Source organism: Calypte anna, chromosome 3, assembly GCF_003957555.1.
Source record: "Calypte anna isolate BGI_N300 chromosome 3, bCalAnn1_v1.p, whole genome shotgun sequence".
NCBI classification, from domain to species: Eukaryota; Metazoa; Chordata; class Aves; order Apodiformes; family Trochilidae; genus Calypte; species Calypte anna.
In genome coordinates this window covers 6,159,958-6,178,052 of record NC_044246.1, presented here as the reverse complement: position 1 = coordinate 6,178,052, position 18,095 = coordinate 6,159,958, and the positions used below count along the sequence as shown (strand labels likewise).

At 37.3% G+C, this 18,095-nt stretch overlaps 1 protein-coding gene across 4 annotated transcripts in view; it reads left to right on the top strand.

The window, feature by feature from the left end:
• ARID4B (AT-rich interaction domain 4B) overlaps nt 1-18,095 on the top strand; it is an 86,926-nt gene that overhangs the window by 51,018 nt on the left and 17,813 nt on the right. For 3 of the 4 annotated variants that reach the window (XM_030447132.1, XM_030447129.1, XM_030447131.1), the window contains 6 exons: nt 2,381-2,453; nt 3,271-3,365; nt 4,457-4,554; nt 4,769-5,036; nt 6,030-6,199; nt 13,900-14,148. In XM_030447132.1, coding sequence (XP_030302992.1) covers nt 2,381-2,453; nt 3,271-3,365; nt 4,457-4,554; nt 4,769-5,036; nt 6,030-6,199; nt 13,900-14,148 — 953 coding nt within the window. The remainder of the gene's footprint in view (nt 1-2,380; nt 2,454-3,270; nt 3,366-4,456; nt 4,555-4,768; nt 5,037-6,029; nt 6,200-13,899; nt 14,149-18,095) is intronic. The other variant, XM_030447133.1, reaches the window with a different exon arrangement.

Below are 18,095 nucleotides of genomic sequence, written 5' to 3'. Positions count from 1 at the left end.
CTTAGTGCAGTGGCAGAAGGGGTTGCAGTACCCTGAGAGGGACTGACTAGGATTAGGGAGGGTAAATACTCATGTCTGTTATCACATGCATATTGTATTTTCTAAAAGAACAAAGATCCTCTTTACTTGTGTGTTGTGCTAAATGGAGTTTACCTGCTTGATGTTAAAGGTCTGTCTTCTGACTGAGAATAACCGTGTAGCTAAAAAAAACATTTAAGTTGTTTCTGATAAAAAGGTTATGTGGTGCTTAAATTATTTTGGTAACTGGAGAACAAAGTTCTCTTTCTTTTTTCTCTAAGAACATGGTCAGTTTTGTCTTGCAACTGTGTGTAAATCCAGACTGACCTTTTCATTGCATAAGCTGTTACAGTACTGGAAGGCAAATGAGGGTTTTTTTTTTTCCATGATGTAGAACTTAAGGTTTCTTAGGAAAGATACTAATTCCTGGGCTCCTCTCTCCTGAATGATCTGTGGGACCACTTTGTAATGGCATATGTTCCCTTGGTGGTGAGGAATGTGAGAAACCCAGTAGGTGCTCATGCTGTCTTGGCCACAGTTCAGTGTATGCTGCTAAAAATCCCTTCCTCACCTCTCATGGGAGATTGAAAGAAACTAAAACTCCGGAAGTGTATCAGTTCCACTAAAGTAACTTGTTCTGTCTGGTCATATTCAAGTTAGATGATTGCAAACTGAATCCTTTGCTTGCCTTGCAGTATTCCCTCTCCCATCTTTGCCTGTGAAATGTGACTATTTGTAACCAGGTGTTTGTGTTATGTGCACATAATCAGCATCACTTCATAGCTATGAGTGAAGGACTGCTACATATACCTGATGTATGGTGTCCCCACCCTGTGAGGATATCTTTAGTAAACTGGTTGCAGTTCTGTACCCAGACTGTCCTTGTTCATTGACACAGCCTGCTCTGAGCTCTGCTGGCATCCTGGGTATCAGATAGATGCTCATCACTTCATGCCCCTTCCAGGCTTTCCTCTTGTACTGCTTTTCTAAAGCTGGAATATTTTAATTGCCTTTCTGTTACCAGTTATACCTAAATGACAAGTGTTTCAGCATATTGTGAATACTGGTTCTTCACTTTTGTTTGTTGGCTCTGATGTGTCCTCCAAGTGCATTTAATGGATAAGGGAAGTATAGAGCAAGAAAAAGATCTATTTGCTGGTGATAGTTACATCTTACCTTGACCTTATTTTCAGCCATTGATCTCTTTATTAAGTAGCTTCAGCAGATGTTATGTGGGTTTTGAGTTTTGTTCTTAGCTTTTTTTTTGTTTGTTTTTGTATTTTTTGCTAAGATTTTTTTCCTGTTATGTAATATAATGATACTTGGTTTCTATTGATTTCTCAATTGTCTAGCTATAACTTTAAAGACAACACATTTTTCTTCCACTTACTTCAGGATAGGTAAAGATTTGTTATTTAGTATAAGGAAACTGCTGAAGAACAGAAAAGATTAAACATGGAGTGAAAATACACTATAGAAAAAGAATTCCTTTTATTCCTTTTAGATTTATTAAATAACTTTTATTAGTTATTTTTCTGGAATCTTTAGGTAGTGGTAAAACAAATATGCAGAAACTTGCATTTGGCATATTGTTTTTAAGTAGTTTAGGCATCAGAATTTTTAAGAATTCTGCTTGTACTAAACTCTTCTGCTACCAGTTGTGGCATGTCAGATTTCCTGAGGATATTTTGAGGTGTTATAAAATAAGCCATGGTCTTTGTTATGAAACTCCACTGTTTATTAATAAGTAAATCTAATGCAAAAGGTTTATCAGTGCAATGAACTGAACCTGCACAATATCCATTGTTATTTCAGTTTGGGGTGTGATTCTGCTCCCCATGGATCCAGCTGGTACCTATGGCAGCATCCATGCAGTGCCATTGGCTCCGGTTTGCCAGTACTGTGGATCAGAACTCCTAAGAATGTGCAAGCACCATTTGCTCTTTCACTTCACCTCTGAAGGTGACATAGAGTATGAAGGCATCAAGGAGTCACTTAACTGTGGTAGAAATAGACCTGGGATTTCTTATAGCAATATCTTAATCATTATTAGGGATGTCTCCTGTTTCTTCTGTGTAAAGAAAACTTCTTGATTTGTATTATCACTTATGATACAGCAGTGATTAATTAAAAATCCAATTTCAAGAGTCTATACAGTTACTGTTTTGTTTTCTTAAAAGGTGTTTGTAGTTTATAAAACTTACTTCCATGTGGCATAGCACTGAGAGCATATGGCTCACTGTATAGTACAAGTAGAAGAAACTTGAATGTTCAAATGTAAATTCTCACTGCTGTGTGTTTCTTAACGAAGGACTGTAACTCAGAATAGTGATAATTTTCTTGTGTGCATTGTTTTAAACAGGAGGAAATTGAGCCATTTCCTGAAGAACGAGAGAACTTTCTTCAGCAGTTGTACAAGTTCATGGAAGACAGAGGTGGGCATTCTCACCTTTGACTTTGTAGAAGCTGCTTAAATAAAGGAGTCTGTAGACTTTCAGTGGTTTACAGTTAAACTTTGTGGACTTTCCCTCTAGTTAGAGTATAAGTCAGTCACTTGACTCTTCTGAAATGCAGTCACTTATTCCTGCTTCCAGAAATTATAGTACCTCCTTTATCCTACAGTACTTTCTACTGTGTACTCACAGTATGTATAATCAAACATTTATTATCCTCAGTCATAATGTTGTATATGCTCAGTTTAGTAACTTTAAAATACTTAAATAAAATTTAACTACCCCCCCTACTTTTTAGGAAAGCAGAAAAAACCATTTATTTTGTGCTAGTTTTCTGGTGTGAATCCACGTTATAATTATGTCTGAGCATTATCAATAAGGTAGATTTAAGTATTTTTTTAAAAAATGCTTTTATTATATTAAATTTTTACTTGGTATTTATGCACTGCAAGAAAAGTACAGTATCTGTGGAGGCAGAGGTGAAGGGGTTATGTTTAAATTAATATAACTGCTTAATTTACTACTTCTAGTTGCATGTGATGATGACTTGAGAAGCTGTTTTCAAGAGATGGCAATGTGGTAGCTTCTGCTGGTTACAATAACACAGGAAGTTTCAGCTCTTTAAAGCACCATGGGCTTTGTTCTTAGGGTGGTATTTTTTTATTGAAACAGATGCATGAGGTGGTCAGAGGGAGAGGTTTGCAGTACTGTGTTGAACAAAGTAGTAGCACATATGCAGACTTCATGTTATTCTGAAAAAAATATTTCCAAACTCTGAAATAACTGTCTTTATTCACAGGGACTCCTATTAACAAGAGACCTGTATTAGGATATAGAAATCTGAATCTCTTCAAGTTATTCAGACTTGTACACAAGCTTGGAGGATTTGATAATGTGAGTATTAGTATGATGAGTATTGCAGAGCCATAAAATCTGAGGATGCTCTTTCCTCTTGTTAAGTAGAGATAAAGAAGAATCTTACACAGAAGATGAAGACATGAAAATTGAGTACTACAGCTATGTGAGACACCCTGCAGCTCTGGGAAACATGCTCTTATGGGAACCAGAGATTAATTATCTTCTAAATAAGTTACACATCTACTCAGTGTGTTTAATTATTGCTGCATAAAATCAGCCAGCTTGTGTTTTTTTCAGATATTTCAACAAATATTTGTCTGATAAAGTTGTTACCTGAGAAAGTTGAAAGAGTCACTGCTCAATAAAATCCCAAAGACAGGTAGTCTGTATGATATGGGGCCCTTAACTCCTGTCTCTTCTGGGCAGTATACAGAAGAATGTGCTGGCTGGGATTAGTGGGATTAGTCTTGGAGCAGTAACAGAAGCTTTTGGAATTCATGGCCAGCAAATTCTGTTGCTGCTTTGGACTCTTCCCATAAATTTATCCTGTCAGTTGAAGGAGGTGTGTTTGTGCAGTGACACCTTTCTGATAGAGATGGGAGCATCTTGCACTTGGGTCTTGCAGTACATCTGCTTTACCCTCACAGGTGGATAGAAATGAGCAGCACACTGGCACAAAACTGAGACACCAAAGGACATGTTAAGGACATAATGAAAGACTGGTGTTGACTGGTTGCAGTACTGCTAGGGCTGAGAGTTGTTAATGCTTTGAATGAGTTTTCTTCTTTCCAGTTTAGTTAAAATTGTATCTCTGATAGTAAGGAATTACTTTAAATATAAAATTTTTGGTACTGCTTTTTCTGATCTTTGTATTTTCTTTCTTCTCTTTTGTTACCACCTGGGGAGGAAAACCTGCTGTTGCTTACTGAAACAGAGCAATTCTCAATTGTTTGTAGCACACTAGACCACAGTTTGCATTAGAGTGAGATACTTTGTGCTTGATAAATAGTAATTTTATAGATCAGAGATTACTTATAATTATTTTCCAAAGCTGTAAATTTGGTCAACTTAGTATTTTTTGTGTCTGTGAAATAATTAAAAAACCTTGACTTCATTTTCTTTAACAGATTGAAAGTGGAGCAGTGTGGAAGCAAGTTTATCAAGATCTTGGAATCCCTGTATTGAATTCAGCTGCAGGATATAATGTTAAATGTGCATACAAAAAGTGAGTAATAAAGCTATGTAATGTGTTAAAACAGGAATAGAAAGGACTGAAACAGTCCTGTAGTAGTAGTAATATTCATAAAGTCCATAACTTTTTGGTTATAATACAGGGTTTTTTAGGTTTTTAAACATACTGTTCATGTTTAGCTTCTGCTAGGTAGCCTGTTCTTTCTTTAAGCAAACTTGCTTATCCTAAGCAATTTTTTTTCTTTTAGATATCTCTATGGTTTTGAAGAGTATTGTACATCAGCTAACATTGAATTTCAAATGGCATTGCCAGAGAAAATGACAAGCAAGCCTTGTAAAGACTGTGAAAAAGAAAAAGAATTGAAGATGCGTGAAGAACCAGAGCAGGATGGAAAAGAAATAAAAGTGGATAAGGAGGAGAACAAGCAGGAGGAAGTAGCAGTAGTACAACAAGAAGAAAAAAAGTTAGCTGAGAATGATAATGAAAGTAAAGAAAATGATAAGCCCTCTATTCTGGTAAAATATTTTAATGTTCTATTTTGTTTATAAAGTCAGGTGGTATGTTGAATTCATGTCAAGATTGAAATCTCCATAATGGGTTTGGAAAAAGAGAAAAATATGCATAAATCTAATTCAGAACAACACATTTGAGCTGTATTTGTCCTGAGTGTCTGTTTTAGGGGATCATGATGTCAAAATGTCTGACCTGTTACGAAGCAGCTGCAACATTCCATTTGTGTAGGGATCCCCCAGGTCAAATGGAGACTCATTAATGTGCAGCTTTATTGTGATACGGGTAATGCAAGCTCACAGTTTAGTACAGTGCTGATACTTGCTTTTTTGCATTTAGCCATAAATTCTGATTTTACTTCTCCGCTCCAGTAAAACCAGTGAAGGTCCACAAAGAGCCTGGGCCATACGATGTACTTAGTGGTCTAATGTAGTTCAGTGGTGCAGAGGTACAAATGTTCAGACCTTTTCAAAAATCCAGTATTAACTCAGTGGTTTTAGCAAAGGAAGTTGAGGGCAGTAAGCTGAAGTGCTGCAGTGTGCAGGCACAGGAGTTTGCTCTGGAAGCAGTGTGAGCTCCTCAAGTTAGTGTGCAACACAAATGTAATAATTCTGCATCTTAAGTGGCAGCCAGCCCTGGTCTGTCTGCTGATTCTAACCCTGGGCTGAGTAGCAGGTGGGTCAGTACTGGTATCTGTGTGGGGAAAATACCCTGCAAAGTGTTCACCTTGGGGATTGCTTTGCAGTTTAGGTCTAAGAGCTGTGTGCCTGTATCCTTGGGATAAAAGTGGATAGGGCATGGGCTGCAGCACTGAACTTGGTCAAGTTTAGCTTGAGGTTTTCAGAAAGAGAAAACAGGGGAGGTGCTGTGATTTTAGAGCAAGCCTTAGGCTCTAGGGTTTTTTTCTCATATAAATCAGTGTGTTTTCTTTGCCTTTTCTTAAATTCTTTCTATTTTTATTTCATCTTGTAAGTTAACTAAAGGTTTTATTACCCTAGGGAAACAAAAAAAGTTTGCCAGAATCTGCGTGTACTCAACCTGATCAAGAAAAGGACTTAAATGTAGTGAAAACTGAAGATGAAACCAAACCAGAAGATAAAGAGGAGAAGATTAAGGAAATGGAAAATCCTACAGTAAACACAGAAGCTGAAGAAAAAGAAAAATCAGGGTAAGTTACTGTGTTTATCATCAGCTAAGGCATCCGATGTGTGTTCATTAAATTTTGCTCTGGTAATTTGAACTTCAAATGAGACTTCTCTGTTGTGAATTAGATTTGTATTCCAGAGAACTATGTGTTCCTAACTTTGTCATGCTTAGTGCCATGAAGTTCATGGATCTCATTAAAAAAAAAAAAAAAAAGCAGTTCAAATCCTAAATATTTATAAACTAAGTGAGCAAAAGAATATAAACATAGGCAACTATTTGATTTAAGACAAAAATACTGCAGCCATTGCCAGTAGTATTTGTCTACTTCATTTTGTACAAGTACATCACACGTTTGTGTGTAGCAGCTTCTGTTGTTTGACAGTGGTGTGTTAGAGGTAACACAGGGAAAAGATGGAAGTGGCTTTGCTCCATCACTCAGTAACAGCTTTACCATGGAGTGGCCATGATACTGACAGGAGTCTCCTGTGCAGTCCTTCAGACAGAAATTTTGGAAGTAGGAAACTTAAGTAACAAGGGTGCTAAGGGCTACGTAACCAATGGATGTGTGCAGATGATCCCTCATTTCCTTTATGGAATGGTCAGGTTGTCCTGATCCAGTGCAAAAAATAAAAACAAGTGTTTCTTTGGCACTCATGAAAAAAAAAAGTATTAAGTTTACAACTGTAGCCCTCCCTAATCTCGAGTGTGTTAATAATTTATATTCTTGGAATTAGGAACCTCATACAGTGTGACTTCAAGTGGTAAGAACAGAAAAATTGCTGTTGCAACTCAGATTGAAGGTCTCTTAATGCAGTATCTTGTCTTAACAAAAAAACCCCAATAACATGCTGAAGAGAAAAGTTATTACAGGAGGGAAAAAAGATAATGACACCTCCTTTTACTTTCATAGCAATCAGGGATGTTTCTTTGGGGGCTTAGCACCAGCTGTTGCCTGACCACTAATGCCCATCAAGAGATGTGACAGAATGGTGTAGTTCAGTGTATGGGTTTCTCATTCATTGATAAGAGTTCAATGGATAGATCAGTGAATGCTAAAGACTGATTTTTATGTTCCTACTTTCAAAATATGTAACAAAATATGTGGAAAACTTGCATGGCTTAGAGAACAGCGGTTTTTAAAGTTCCCTAAGTTTTATATTTGTATGTGGGTATGCTTGTGGTGTTACTTTGTGGTTGTTTATATACCTGGAAAGTAGAGTGGCTTAATACTTCCCACGCTGCCATAGTAACTGGTACATGAAATTATAAACTGCATTTGTGTTGCAGTAATCCTTGGTTGTTTTGTTTTGTTGCTGTGTTTGGTTTTGTTGGTTTTTTTTTTCATCGTTATTCATGCCTCTGAGTACTTTATGACATTAAAAATGTTTTGAGATTTTTAGGTTTTTATTTATGAAAGCAGCAAAAAACTTGTGAAAAATACTATTTCCTCTTCATTTTTCCCAGTTCATCCAATTGTAATTGAGTGCTTTGCTTTGCTTTGCTTTGCTTTATTCATTCAGTAAAAATTTCTAACTAGTATTTTGCTGTTGTGACTCATGAAAGATTGTTATGAGTTGTGTTGCTAAGAATAGGAAGCATAGCTCTAAAAATAGATGTGGATGGTGGTGTGGTTGGTCATTGCTGGAGTGAAGTTTCAAGGAATAATTCAGAGTTAAAAACCCAAAACATTTGTAGCAGTTAACAGGAAACATTTTCTGTAGCAGTAAACATTGATAAGCTGTAGTACTTTAGAAGTGCTCCTAGCATGATTTCTTTTCCTTTCTTCCCTCAGAGATTGATAGGAAGTACAAAATGTACTTCTGTTGGCTTTCAAGATTTTTTTTAAATGCCACTCATCCCAAATGCTAAATGACAACTTTAGCATTTATTCCATAAAGGCTTAAATGGGTTTTGTGAGCCTGGTATGCTGGTGGGGACATGGTACTCCCTCTATCCCAAACCTTGTGTTAGAAGTGACAAATGTTACACAAGGGGGAAATTGCTGTGGTTTGAGTTCTTTGCTGAACTGAAATAATTTTTCTAAAACACCTGGGACAGGCTACTGCCAAGACCTTTACATTGAACTACAAGATTAAGTGTTCAGAATCTGGTTTATAATTGTTGCTTTCCAACAGAAATTTGCATCAGACTTGTGTGTTGGTAGTATTTGCATTTTTGAGGTGACAAAGCAAAATTCTTTGAAGTAATCCCAGTTACAGTACAGAAAGATTGCAGGAGGTTTTGTTCTTCCTTCTTCTGTTTTCCCACCTCTGTCTGAGGTGCTGCCTTAACCTTAATTCCAGGAGGGGCTGGATCCCTACCCTTTCACTAAGCTGTCAGTTTCAGTACTCACAAATAGTTCTTAGTTGGTCTTGAGAAACTCCCTGGATTTATTTTATTTCTCTTCTTGAAGACTGCCTGCCTTGTTACTTCCTCCAAGGAATGCATGAACAAATGTTCCTGAAGAATACTTGAGCAACCTAAACCCTTCTGATTGTCTCATACTGCCAGTTTAGGTCTTCATGGTATGGTTTTCTGGGAATTGGTACTGCCATATTTTGCCATATCAGAAGGAGAAAACACAAACTCTTTGAGTTATCATCTTGAGTGGAGTTAAACCATTCATTCACATGGAAGGGAAAAATCTTAATCTGAGAGCTGTTATATCCCTCATTTCATGGAGTAATAACATTTTACCTCCTGTAAGCAGTGGGAAGGAGCCAGGAGCAATAAAAGCAGTAGCTGAGAACTCTGTTAAGATGGGCATTGTTTCATGTAAAGGGTTTTACTGGGTTTATTACCCTTGTAGAGCAGGCTGATTACCTGCTGTGCCTGTGCTGGTGATGACTTGTATTTGCACAAGAGTTAAATTTGCTGGAAACACTTGATGGGGATTTTCTGAAAGCAATTTCCAATGAGATTATGGAATAGTAAGAAGCTCCATTTCACATATGGAAGATAACATTATTAGAGGCAGAGTATTCCTCAGTTCCTTATCTGCTAAACTGGCTGATCAAAGCTTTATGGTGGTGAATGCAGAATGGTAGCTGGAAGGTTAAAATGTTGAGGAGTGAAGGAAGCTTGGGAGAGGAGGCATATTTTGTAGCTTCTTGGATTGGTGTTGAGAACTATATACTGAGCTATCTTTCTCCAGTCTGATTTAGGTTTACATGGAATTGATTAGGTTAGGAGAAGGGAGAGAGTCATATTCATTGTACACTTGCTGTGAGCATCCACTCTGAGTCTTAGACTGTTAGATTGTATTGCCAAAAAAATACATTTTGAAGAAGTCATTTATAGGAACATATTTCTGTGTTCTTGTGATGTGTTTTATTTATGTATTCCAGCTGCCCTTGCACTGGGAAGGAATTCTGTGTGTGTGTAAGGATTGCTGCCAGTGGCACTGCAAATGTACCAGTGCTGTGCATGCCTCGTGTTGAGTGGGAGGGAGGTGTCTTTGATGTGGAAAAAATGGTTCTGTCATCATATTTTACATATCTTATGGTCACTACAGAAGCTATTAACCATGGTAGCTGTCACTGAGACTTATGGGTATGGGAGAGCCCTCTAAAACATTCATCAAATAATAGATGTTTTCAAGCTGAGTGTCAACCAGTGCCATAAAAATGAAAACTGCTGGATTCCTCAGCCAGGCTTCTGAACCATCCATTATCCTTTCAAGGAATGTTTCAAAATATTAAAAAAAAAAAAAAGAAAATTGGCTGAATGAATAGTCCTTTAATTTATCTTCTCTGTAGCACTGGTTACAGAGTACATGTTTGCGTGGTTGAAGTGTAGTGTGCTTCTCTCAGACTTGATTTGAATCACTTTGGAACCTTTCCCGTTCCCTCAGATTGCATTTATTCATTTATTCCCTTAACTGCATTTATTCAGATTTTCTGTGTGCAGACAGCACTCACTGGAGCTGTTATTTTTAAGGTTTTATTTGCAACTTCAGAGAGAAGACAAATGCAGGTGAACTGGGGGGTTGTTATTTAATTAAAGATTGTAGTGGCAGAAGCGTAGGTCTTAATGGCCTCTCTGCCTTAAAACTGAAGGGCATCTTAATCCTGGTGTGATTGAGAAAGAGGATGAAGAAGAGGTGACATCTCCCAGCTCCATGTAATGTGAAGTAGAGGTTAAATGATTCTGTAAGAAGAGAAAAAGGAGGGAAACAAAAATAGAAGCTAATTGCTAAACTTGAAGTGTCAATTACACTGGAGTTTATTTCTGCTAGTGGTTCAATTAACTGTAATGACTTAATTGAGCCAATAATTGAAATAATCTCGCTTCCTCAAGTTTTAGAATAACCCCTGGAAAAAAAATAATCTTGCATTTGCAATCTCACCTGCTGTGTGAGCCAGCATGATGTGTTAGGGGAAGTGAATTGGAGTAGGGTTAAGTTTGCTTAAGCAAGGCAGGGAGCCTGGGAGACTGAGGATGCTCAAAACCCCTCCCTGTCTCATAGGTTTCACCTGGGCTTAGTGACAAGTCTGTGGTCAATGCCAGAGGCTGGGGACTGAATGGTGTTGACATGATATTGCAGTTCCTTACTGGTGTAATAGCATGTGCTACTTGGTATATTAATACCATATATTTGTTGGTATAGTTACCCTTATCACGGGCTGGTGATGTTAAATCTTTGTATTGCCTGAGACTTACCTGCCATGTGTGTATTTTTGAAAACTTGCAGTATTTTTAGCCTTTTAATGACTTCAGTGTCCTTTGCAAATAATATAAACATTCTAATGTTGTTACTTTATTAACAAATATTTTCGTGTTTTAATTCATTAATTTCCTGCTTTGGAAGGGTTGTGTTCCCATCCCATGGGAGGTGGGATGAGGGTATTCTTTAGATCACAGCTGTAATTGGAAATGCTTTTGAGTCCTCCTGATGAGCTTTCTGTTGGTATTTGAGTTTCTGGAACACAGTAGCACTGGTGTTGCTGTGCCTCTGGTACAGTGTGCACCCACAGCTGCTGCTGCCTTGTTTCACCAGCTGCTGTTTGGGTTGAGATTCTTGCAGCTTTGTGGCAAATACTGCTTGGTGCTGGTTTTAAGTTGACAATTACTGTCTGTTGCCAAGAGACTTGTTGTGTGTTTCTTCCCCTTCTCTCCCCCCAGTGGGATTTTTATTTAAGAGCACTAAGGAAATCCAGTGTTCTCATACATACATACATGGACAAATGAGGTTATGACTTTGTGTGCCTCATGGCTACAATCACAATTTCCTCTAAAACTCTTTTTCATGGCAGTCATGGCTTCTCCTTCACCACTGCCAACCCTGTAGAACAATGTCTTTTCTTCCTTGCAACCACTGGAATATGTTTCCCATTGTTTATTTTGTTCCAGGAGCTATATGAGAACACCATTTTTTCTGCTTCAAAACGAGAAAAGTTCTTTGCTTTTGTTTGGTTTCCTAAAATCTCCATCTTAGAATCTCTAACCAAATCATTCCTTAAAACACTTTTTCATTGCAGCCATCTCTGCTTCTGTTTTGCTTTTGCCTCCTGACATCCCCCCACGTATGTACAGCCTGCTCTTCACATCTACTTGACCATCCAAATTACTGAACTTCACCATGAGGGTTACACACATCTCTTCCAGAGAACTTCTGGTGTGGATTCTTTGTAGAATCTTTTGGGCCACCAAAAAAGCCCCAGGGTGATTAAAGTGGGAAAGACCCCAAGCTCGTTCAGCGTTATAAGAGCTACTGGCACCATAATGGCCAGTGCCTGGAAAATCCTGGATCTCCATCATAGGCACACTGGTCTTTGCAGGCAGCCTTCAGGGGTTGTGCTGTTAGCTGGTGGGCCTGGGGGGAATCTGGCAAAATTTGGTTTGTGGCAATTTTGAAATGTCTTGTTAATAGGAAATGACAATCTCATCCTTGGAGCAGTAGTGGCTCTGCTCCTGATGCCAAGGGTTTGGGGTTTGTTTTTAGTTTTTGTATGGTAATAAATGTTAAGCTAAAATTAGCTAGAAGTTTTTAGTGCAGCAGAGAGTGTAATTTAAAGCATTTAAATTACTTGTTGGTGCTTTCTGGTTAGCTGTGGGAATTTGTTCAGGAATTTTTCATCCAAGTCTTTGAGGACCTTTATTAATTTTTTCTTTGGGAAGTGGCTTTTGCCATATGATGTGTAGCAGAGAAAAAGTGAGCTTTCAAAGCTCATTCATTTATGTTGCATTTTTAGCTCTGGTGGTTTTAACTTGAGCAGGCCACTGAAAGTATATAATAAATAAAAATATAAATATATAATAAATGGAAAATTGTGGCCTTTGAAAACATAAATGTCTGGTCCATGCCATGTATACCTGAATAGTTATCTTCTGTTAATTGATTTAGTTAGTACACCAACAGAGAGAGAGTTTTAGCATTTGTCTCATGGTCTGTGCACATATATATATGCATTTATATAAATATATGTGAGATATATATATGTGTGTGTGTGGAAACATTAATTTCTGAAGCAATTTCATTAAATCAAGTGTGGTTACACTGCAGTTGAATTTAGCTTAATATTCAGGATTCTGAGCTAATTAGATAGTAAGGTAGTTTTAGTTCTATAAAGAAACATTTGACTAAAATGCTGTCTGATCGTTTTGCAGTGCAAATGTAGTTTGGTTTAGCTGAGCATTTTCTACTGAAAATTTTACTGAAAGCTTAAGTTATTAATACAGACTTCTTGTGTTTATGAGATTAGCTGAAATATTGCTGTGAATCAGACTTGGAGCAGCACTTGTCTTTTCTTACCCAGTCTGTAGTACATCCCAAAATATCTGTTCCATGTCTCAGGGTTTTTGAGTTATTAGGGTTCTGTGGTTATTGTGAATTTGATAAGCAGACCTGATCTGTTCTGTGTTACACAGAGTATGGGATTAGGATGATGTAAGGACCAGCAATAGTGTTTTGTAAAGCTCTTTAAGGGTAAAAGATATTTTTCCCCAGTTAATTTTTTGTAATGTAGTTTTCCACTTGAAGCTGGCTGGAGATGCTTTTCAAAACACTGAAGAACCCAAAATTTGTGGATTTTAGTGCTGCTGAAAATTGGTTCACATCTTTAAAAATACATTCAGAAGTAGCTTACTTTTGAAAGCAGTGAACACCTGCTTGTGTATATATTTAATTATTAAATTCAGGCTTGACTTATATTTAGCAGACCTTTAGCATAATTGTCAGGGAGTGACAAGGTCAGAAATTAGCAGAGATTGCTTGATTTGCTAAATCTCATCTAAGCTTTGAGGGGGATTAAAATCTGATTTTTGCTTGCAGTCACTTGAGTGTTTTGTTATAATAAAGCAAGGATCTTTTGGGGAAGCAAGTCTCAGGAAGCACTTGTAAAACTCATTGGTTGAAAAGGGGAATTTAGAGAACTTTATCTTGAGAAGGATGAGTTTGAGCTGAAAAAAAGTTTAAAGAAAGAGACTGCATGAAGGAATCATATAAAGATGAGTTGGAACAACTTCTACTTATACAGATTTTGATGGATTATTTTTTCTTTTAGTCAAGTCATTTTTGCACCTTACAGTCACTGGATTTTGTGTGTATTGCTATACCCTATTTTGCTGACATTACTCAGCCATAGTGCAGTTTCACATATTTGGAGCCTGCTGTTTCCCAGTCTCTAATGCATCCACAATATTTATCAATATATGTGGTTTGGAACTGAAAAGCTTGTGAAGTATCTCATATTAACTCTACAATTTTTTAAACCTTTCAAGAGATGACACGAATAAGGAAGACGATGAAGATGAAGAAGAAGCAGAGGAGGAGGAAGAGGAGGAGGAGGAGGAAGAAGACAACAATAACAATGAGGAAGAAGAGTTTGAATGCTATCCACCAGGCATGAAAGTCCAAGTGCGGTACGGAAGAGGGAAAAATCAAAAAATGTATGAAGCTAGTATTAAAGATTCTGACATCGAAGGTGGAGAAGTCCTTTACTTGGTGCACTACTGTGGATGGAACGTGAGGTAACTTGAGTTTTAGTTAGTGATTACGTCTTGAATTACTTCTAAAATACACTTGTGTATTTTAAAAACTAAATGAATAGAGATCTGGAGTCCTAAGCCTGCAGTATTGGTGTGCTGTGAAGGTCATTGTACTGTATGAAGCTATCAGATTTTTTAACATAAATGCAGTACTTTAGTTTCTCAGAAATCATCTTAAAATTACTTGTTCAGAGAAAGCTTCCTTCATTTCCCATCTTATTTTTAGATCTTCCCATACAACAAGTGACAGCTCACTCTTTCACAAGTTCCTCCTCTAACTCTCTTAAGCCAATTTTATCTCCTACAATATTTGAATACTGCACTTATCTGAGTCTGTGTGCACTGTGTGAAGCAGAGTGTATACTGGCAGTATGGTATTTAACAGGATTTCTAGTGGCAAGTTAGTGTGCAGCAAATAATTACATTTCATTCAGATCCAATTTCCACCACTCTGCACCCCTGATTCCTCTGTGGCTGTGCAGGCTTCCAAACAAGAGTCTTCTTAGCCTAGTGGCTTCTTACACTTCCTTAGTATGTGCAGGAGTATATGCTTTTTATTGTCTTTAAAATAGCATTAATAGAAACAAGTTGAAGTATTAATATTTTTTTTGCAATTTCATACTACTTTTTTGTCATTTACAACCTGAAGCAACATTGAAAAGAGAAAACTAAAGCTTGCAAGTGGCTTTTAAGCCAATTATCAAGTCTCCTGCATTTTTCCTCAGTTTCAGCATATATCTGCTCATTGTGCTCAGCTTTCATCTCTTAAACTTTATTACTCTGTTCATAGATCTTTTAAAAAAACCACAAGTCTGAGGCAAATCTGCTGTACTTCTTATTTATTTTTCATCTTCTGGAAAATCTGAGGCTCTTGTGACTTTCTTCTGTCATCTGGCCTTTGATTACCATCCTACCTCTGGCCAAGAGGGTAGGACACATCTCATTTATTCAGTGCTAGCAAGATCTGCTAGCAGATTTCACAATTCCAGGTGCATGATACTTCTCTTCCCACCTTGAATACACCTCTTTGCATCTAGGACTGGGGATTTCCAGGACCACCTGAGCCACTGCTGAGGAGGAATGTCTTGACAGTGCCCGTTTTGATACTGATCTTTTGTAGAATTTTGATCTACACATTTGTGCAATATTGACCCATTGGAATATGATCTTTCACTCTTCAGGCAGCATTTGTAAACAGAGTGGGCTGTGAAGTCAAGATCCTTGGGATGATGCAGCCTGCCCAAGGTGGGATTTGGAATGTGTCTTGTTCTTTATTCAGGAGAACTTGCCTTGGAAGCATTAATTGCTAAAATTTGCATTCTACTTGCTGAGGATTACTGTGTACCATTCTGAGAGGTTTCTTGCTTCTGAACTGTTATTTTGGAATTTGTGTGTAAACACAGAAGTTATTTTCCTTTTATAGTAAATATTAGGCCATTGTACCTGTCGTGAAGGGGGATGATTTGGGTTTTATCTGAGCAGTACCACTTCCAATTGAAGAAGTGAGCTTCACCTTGGAGATCTCAGCAACCTGGTTCTTAAAGAAGAACTCAAGATCCTGGTTTTTGAACTCTGCATTTTAAACAAGTATGCAGGTTGATATCAGAGGCATTACATGATTAGGATATATTTGATGAGAAAAGCATTTTTAGTGAACTTGAACTCATTTGATAGGTGAGAGGAGTTGCTTGGTCTTTCTGGCAGCAGGGCTTGCATTCATATTTTTACCTGGTGTTTCAAAAGAACTCTCTGAAAGGGGCTGGGATTCCTCACTGAAAAAGATATTATTGATTCAGATGTAGCTGTGGAACTGTGTGTTTATTTGAATTTATTTAATTCCAGTAAAATTAGTAATGCTTTTGGTTTTGACTGCAAGAGTGGATAATACTGAGCTTAAGGAAGCATCTGAACACTGATATTATAGTGCTGAGAAGACAAGTCTTGTCTGATGTAATAACTTGATCTGACTTTTAGTCAGTCACAACCTGGAAAAAATAACTGCTTTACTTGCAAAGGTGGCAATTCCCTCCTCTCCTTATTCATTGTAGCTGCATTCTTTGCTTTTAGTGTTTAGTGGGTGCAGTTACTGTAGCATTAAGTTGTGGAATGTATTGAATTAAGATTTTTCTAAGGATCCAGGATTTTTTCTTCTGTCATTTTCTTACATTTTAAAATTGACTTTTCTGTTTCCCCTTTTGGTCAGTTTGTCATTTAATAGCCTCTCCTTTAAACCCATAAGTTTGGGTGGGAATCCTAAGTAACTACTGATGTTTATTTTCACAAAGTAACTTCAGTATCAATCTGGGATACAGAATAATGTTTTGTGTGCTCATGTTCATGTGCTTTGGGGTACTTAGAATGGAATTTGATAAACTTAGTGCTCAGCTTTTTTTTTTTTTTTTTTTAAGGGCTCTGGAACCAGTGGAACTGGTCTTAAATCCTGTGGAACTTTGGGGTTTTTTTAAATAATAATTAGAAATTAGAGAAATGGAATATAGCTTGACAGCATTGTATAGCTGCACTACTTTAAGCTAAAGGGTCTTGATGGCACCTGAGATTCAGGTGATACATGTAAAGAACTGTAGTGATAAAGGTAAAGAACTGCAGTGTTCAGTGGAACACTGACTGTAGTGAAAGGCAATGGTTGGAGAAGACTTTTCATTACCACGTGTTAACTGGAAAAAGCTTATGAGAGAAACTCTATTTCTTCTAACAGGCCAGATATGTTCTGAATTATGGATGCTGTAGATGGAACTAAAACTTCCCCTGGGGCATACAGTGCCAGTTTCTTCTGTCATAATTTTAATTTTCAGCTGGCAGTGCAGAGAAAAGTTCATTGTGTGTTTGAGGTGAATTTCTTCTGCAGAATGTTCCCAGTAATTGAAGACAGAGTGTGTATATTCAAAAATAGTTTGGTTGTTTTAACTCTTTGTGTTGTGTGGTACAGTATCCCACAACATGGTTTTCTTGAATATTTCAAATGTTTAAGACTTATTATTTTCAGTGTTTGTTTCCTTCAGAAATCGGAATGTGAAAATGTCAGTTTCTGTCTTGGTTTGTTAGCAATATTAGCAATATTAACAGGAAACACTGAAATTTAAGTAAAATGTGTAGACAGATTTCAGATTGTTGAGAGTAGTGAATGTCATGGGGGAGAATTATTAAATAATAATAAAATTTTAAAAATCTGAGTCCTCACCTAATATTCCAGTATTTGGTTAAAAGACTAAATCTTCACCTTTCTTTGGTCACAATCAAAGAGAATATTTGATTATTCCTTCCTAGCAGTTACAGACCATATACTGGAATTTTCAGTGAATTTGCCAAGGCTTCCTGGTTTATTGGGGTCACTTTCTGAGCAATTGGTGCCTTTGCTAGTATAATTCCTGAGACTGGAAAGTACACTTTGTCCCATGTTTTCCCTCTAGTACTTCTGTGGAGAATAAATTATACAATCTCTGAGAAATAAGTTGTGGTGTATTTTAGCTTGCAGTCAGTACCTATGGATGCAATACAATGACTTCTAGACAAAGTGCCAATTATTTTTTGCTACACAGCAATTCAGTTTATTCTTCCTTTTTGTTTTTCTTCTTTCCCATCCAAATGCACCTTTCAGTCAGGCATTCATTTTTACATACCAGGCAGAAGAGCTGCTCTGCCTACTGGCTCATCTTTATCCTCATTTTGGTAAGGCAAAGGAGATGTTTTTTTCTGAAGCATTCCAGGTTTTTTCATATGAAACCTCATTCAAAAAAATAAATTATTTTCTTATTAAATCCCTCCTTTTGGTTCTCAAACAAGTCTGTGCATATCTTAAGAACACCTCCCCATCTTCCCTCCTTCTTCTACACACCCAGCTGCTCACTGAAGGGAGCTGAGAGAAGTGTGGGAGAAGGCACTACAGTAAAACAATCCAGGTCTTCTTTCTT